This window comes from Plasmopara halstedii (genome assembly GCF_900000015.1).
Source record: "Plasmopara halstedii genome assembly, contig: Scaffold_614, whole genome shotgun sequence".
Taxonomy (NCBI): Eukaryota; Oomycota; class Peronosporomycetes; order Peronosporales; family Peronosporaceae; genus Plasmopara; species Plasmopara halstedii.
Window position 1 is genome coordinate 45,932 of NW_020187532.1, and position 5,442 is coordinate 51,373.

The 5,442-nt window shown below is 42.4% G+C and overlaps 2 protein-coding genes across 2 annotated transcripts in view; one reads left to right on the forward strand and one right to left on the reverse strand.

Moving 5' to 3' along the window:
* PHALS_12046 (uncharacterized protein) overlaps window positions 1-1,391 on the reverse strand; it is a gene marked incomplete at both ends in the record, with an annotated part of 1,521 nt that extends 130 nt beyond the window's left edge. The window contains one exon of the mRNA XM_024727515.1: window positions 1-1,391. This exon is cut by the window's left edge and continues 130 nt beyond it. Coding sequence (XP_024578084.1) covers window positions 1-1,391 — 1,391 coding nt within the window.
* A 3,449-nt stretch (window positions 1,392-4,840) lies between these two features.
* On the forward strand, window positions 4,841-5,164 carry PHALS_12047 (uncharacterized protein; the record flags this gene model as incomplete). The annotated part of the gene is made up of 1 exon (XM_024727516.1): window positions 4,841-5,164. One exon carries the CDS (start codon window positions 4,841-4,843, stop codon window positions 5,162-5,164), a length of 324 nt encoding a protein of 107 aa, XP_024578085.1.
* Between the last annotated feature and the right edge of the window lie 278 nt (window positions 5,165-5,442).

Genomic DNA, 5,442 nt, shown 5'->3' on the forward strand with positions numbered 1-5,442 from the left:
AACGCGTCTTTGTCGCTCGCGTTAAACTTCTTAGTCTTGCTGCTTTTTTTCTTGGAAGTGACGTCGACCGGTACAGCGGCTTCATCTGCATGATCAGTGGGCTTGTCAGTAGCAGTGCGAGTTGTCTGCTCACTAAACCAGATTTTCTTGGCTTTAATAGCAGCCAGCGACTCAGTGACAGCATCTGCAGCATTGGGTGGCAATAAACCGATAGAACTAAAAGCTTCCATCTGCGCCAGCGGCAAGATCAGTTTCGAGATTTTTTTTGCCTTCTTGCCATTACGCCCCTTCTTATTCTTTTTTCCACCGCCCAACATCATAAAGTCCTCTTCCTTACGCTGAAGCGGCTTCATACCGTCTAGTACAAGAGGAGCATCACTTGTGTCAGAAATTTTGTCCGTCTCTTCACTCTTGAGCTCTTTCGAGTACGTCTTCTCCATAAAGGTTATGAGGGCGTCACAGAGGTCCATCTCGTTCTGATATGGATGTATCTTTGCCATTTCTTTCTCATAATCAGCAAGTTTGGCCTCATACTCGATCTTGCGAGCTTCCTCCTCTTTCTGACGCTCTAGCTCCTTCTTTCGACGCACGAGACGAATGTTAGTGTAATATTTATCGTTGGCGTCTTTGAATTCCTTTCGCAACGCCTTGATCGTCGTAAACTTCTCGTCCAGCTTCTCTTTAATCTCCTTGCGCTCTTTAACGAGAGCTGGAAACAAATCCTTCTTGCTTTCTTCCTCATTCAGACGATAGAGCTCATCCAGTGTCTTTTTCTGTTCATTTAATTTTTCCTGTAATACATCAATCTCCTCATTCTTCTTGGTCTGCAACGCGCGAATCTCCTTGATGCTTTCGTTCTGCTTTTCCACTACTCCCTGATCGCCCGAAATCTTGCTGACCTGTAGCTTTTGAGCTTGGAGTTGCTCAATCTCCTTAATCACACGCTTTTCCTCAGTCAACGACATAGAAACAGTCTCTTGTCTGCGTTTCAACTCGTTGATAGCAGCTTCGTACTCAGCTTCAGAGCCAAACTTAAACTTGTCGCGCGTGCTACGCTGGTTTTTAATCGTTAAGTCCTTCTCGTCACGCGTCTGGCGCAAACGAGCCGTGATCTGATTACGCTGTTGAATGAGATTGTCTTTTTCAGCACGAAGTGTCGCAAACTTAGCTTTGGCCTCTTGAATCTGACCACCGTAGCCGCCGCGGTTTGACTTAAGCGCGTCTATCTCTGAATTAATCACACTTGAACGAGCCTGAAGCGTCTTAATAGCATTATCAAGCGCAGCAATCTTTTTCTCATGCTCAGACTTGTCCGGCTTGGGTAGACGCTCAATGACGTCCGGGATCTCCATCTCATCCACGGACACGGCGGGAGCCTCGTTGTTGCTCATCTTTGGTTGTCAAGAAATTCTATGGGGGGAAATTTGACTGGTCCATTTTGTTTGTTTTGTTGCCACGTGGTTTTGATAAATTGCAAAGTTTTCGACAATAATGTTGTAAAATATTCAATTATATGTCGTGGATTCTGAGAATTTTCTTCAAGATCAATACGGTCAGGAATGTAAAATGTAGTGAAATAAAACACGAAATAATCTTCCCGAATATTACTTTCACTTTGAATACTGAGACAAAGAGCAAGGAAATATACGCGATTAACATTCGGTACGAATGATGTCAAATTGCTCATACATATAAAATCATAGCTGCGAGATACCCTTTACTCCATACTAGAACAAGCTCAAGCAAATGCAGGTCGTGCTTCCGCGTAAACGTTGTTTCTATATACTCGTTCAGAGTAAACAACAATCGCACGACACTTACACGACCTGCACTCACTGGAGCTTATTTGCTTATTAACAAAATGAACACGGCGGATATCGTCTCCTCATTTTCCATATTCATGTGCACAAGAGTTTGACCTCGGCACACGAGTCGATCCTTTCTGGGTTAGCTAGCTGACGCGGGTTCTCGAAGTCAAAGCTTTTTAATGCGCGAGGTGCATGACGATTTCGTAGCATGTCGGATCACAATTGCGAGTTGAGTCTGATGTAGGTTTGAGCGGTGAAGTCCTCGGGTGTATTAGCTCTACAGTGCGTAAGAACATCCCTTTTGTTCTAATTCACAAGGATTACATCGAGAATTTGATATTACTTACCTGGTATTTAAGTGTGCAACGGAGTTGTTGACAAAATTTAAGACTCTGCGTTAATAAACGCACAGTGGGTGCTTTCGTGACAAAGCATCAACTTTCATAATTGTGATGCTAATTGTCAAGCTCGTGACTCTCGTTTGCGAGCTTCACCTTCTGAGCTAACTCTGATCCGGCAGGGGACTAAGTCACTTCATGTTGCCATAGTAATGACTGCATTACTATGGTGGCAACATGTCGTATGTCGAGTTGTCTCCAGAAGATCGTGAAATGTTCCATTAAGGTTATGCCTATGATCCTGAGCTTCAAGACTCATGGACAAAGTCTGATCCAGGCACGTTGTTCAGAAAACATGAAGAATTGTTAACTTCTAGTAAAGTTGCAAGACGTTGTGTTCCGAACAAGTATCGCTTGCGACTTCAAATTATTTCTCAATATCATGACTCTACAATAGCTGATCATCCTGGAAATCGAAGAACTTGTTTTACGAGTTGCGCAATGGCTTAATTAAAAGACAATGTAAAATAATATCAAGGAATACGTCAGGGTGAACCTTGTACACGCTGGAAGTATGATAATCAACGCAAAAATAATTTGCTAATGCCCATTCCAATCCCAGAGCAATGCTGGTATGTTGTGTCCATGGATCTTATAACAGGACTTCCTGTTCCAAATGATTAAGATGTAATTCCAACTGTTGTCGACAAATTGTCGAAACGTACCAAATACACTGCAGTGCATGCGAATGATGACGCACCTGCAACAGCAAAGGATTCGTTGAAGCTGTACTTCGACACCGTGGCTTACCTTAGGTGATCATCATTGACAGAGATAGCAGGTTTACTTTAAGATTCTGTAAACCTCTGATGACAATCATGGGTGTTCGACTTAGTATGACAACAGCACATCGAGCTCAAGTTGATGGACAAGCTGAAGGACAAAAATTAGACGTTGAAGATGCACTTAGATGAATGGTGTCTTTCCATGGTACAGATTGGACAGATTACTTAGGCACCATAGAATATGCTCATTCGACACTTGTCAGCGCATCCACGGAATCTTCTCCCTTTTAGATTGATACACAGAAAAAAGAATGCCGTTAATGGCAAAAGGATTAAGCTCAAAGTGAAAATTTATGTACAGACTAAAGAATTTGTGAAAAAGAACATAAAATAATTGAGCAAGCACGAAAAAATCTACTTAAGGCACAAGCCACTAAAAAGCAAAATTATGATCAGAAGAGAAGAGTTAACAAATTGACTATAAAGCTGGAGCTAGTTATGCTAGATACGAAAAATTCCGCTCAGGCATGCTACCAAAGATATGGGAAGCAAAGAGCAAAGTATGCAGCAAGAAAAGTTGGGCCTTTAGAGATCATCAAGATGATATATCCCAACGTGGCAAAACTCAAGATGTCACTAAGCATGAACGAAATTAATATAGCCTTCAATGTTGATATGCTACAAAAATAAAAATCAAATCCAGATAAATTCCTTCGTCGTCCTATCCCCAAAGCGTCCAAGTTTGTGAATAATGACTTAGTGGATCAGCTTCAGTTCATTCAGCATCTTCTAAAGATTATACAGTTTAATTGCCAACCAGAATGGCTGGTCCAGTAGCATGAAAAACAGAAGAATTAGCTAGCTAGAAAAAGAGAAATATATTCGGCACCTAGCTCATTGGAATGATCTCGTCGTCGACTTTAAACAGCGCCAACGAGAAATCAAATTGGGGAGAATGTAAGGAACCATACTCACATGTTCCACGATTCTAAAATACGTTCTAAAATGTTAGTGAGTGTAGGTCTCATGTTGACGTATACAAAATATACCCACGTTCAAGTAGAGATGATACATATATTCATAGTAGTAAAATGAAAGGCGACATTATAGGAGGAACGATATGCAATTAAAAATCAGTGGGAAGAAATAGGATAGGTTACATATATCGTAGAAATCAATCCAACAAATAATCTTAATTCTTGATTCGCTAACTAACGTCCAACACCTCATAAGTGCAAACGATCCTTACAATTGGTGGCACTTGTTGGTCCTACAAGTCCTACCGATGCCCCTCACACCATCCTCCGCCATGACATGAGTCACACACAATCTGATATATATTGTCTTTGTTTAGTGACTGATCCACGAGCAACCACTTCGCCTGAAATGTGCACTTGACCGTGCGTGCTTCCACAAAGGCCTCCTCCTGTACATCATATTAGCTGGCTTAACGAGCTCTCAGCAACATCATAAGCCCATTTAAAGATGCGCTAGAAACGACATGATGAACATGCTGAGGATTTCCGTACCAGTTACTCCCCAAGTCGCAACCAAACACCTCTGCCTTCAGATGCCGAGTTTTTTTATGAGGGAGGTACAGTGACTCCCCAAGTCGCAACCAAACACCTCCAACTTCATCGGGCGATATACGACTGAAGGAGGTGCTAACAGTTGTTAGCCTTTATGCTGCACGAATCTCGAATTTCGTGACTTTTCATCGGCGGATGGTAATACGACACCCCGCCCTGAAACCCTCGACGATAAGTTCAGCTATTGAACAGAACCTTGCTCAAGGTACTTAGTTTGCTTTACCACAAGTGCAAAAGTCACGCAAATGTTGCTCAAGTCACGTCGTGATTGTTGATACTTTCATCGCCTTTTTTGGTATTGATAGTGCAGGATTAGCATTATGAAGAACCTGCTTCAACTACCGCGAATCTGGCAAGAAATGCAACGGCTGTCTTGCCAGAAATCAGGTGATGAATCTGCTCAGTATGCAGCCACAGATGTGCCTACACGTGGGACGACAAGGTCGCTCAGTAGTTTAGCAATTTACCACATAAACGGATGTTTTGGTGGACTATGTGGGGCGTCAGAAGGAGCTGAAATATTCCGCGGGGGTACACCTATTGTCATCCGAGCTGTAACTACATTTCCAGGTCCAATTTCGCTGAAAAGTGATTCTTCTTCGGAACTGTATTTTTTCCAGTCCTTACAGCCCTGTGGCCACTAGTTGTGATCAGGTCTCGCGGTTACATCTCCTGATAGCGTAAAAAAAGCTGTCGTATACACCAGATCAAAATCTTTGGTGATTTTCGTACGGGATTCAGTGGCGTTTCATTACCTCCTTGTGTTTAAGAAACTTGCATAATGATGAAGCGAAATGAAACTGATGAAGTTCCGCTACTGAGAAAAAAGCCATATGTGACTTTACAAGATGATGATGACATCAGCAGTCGAACCCAAGTGCTCATGACTACTTCAAGGTTGCATTGGCGGCTATAGAGGTAC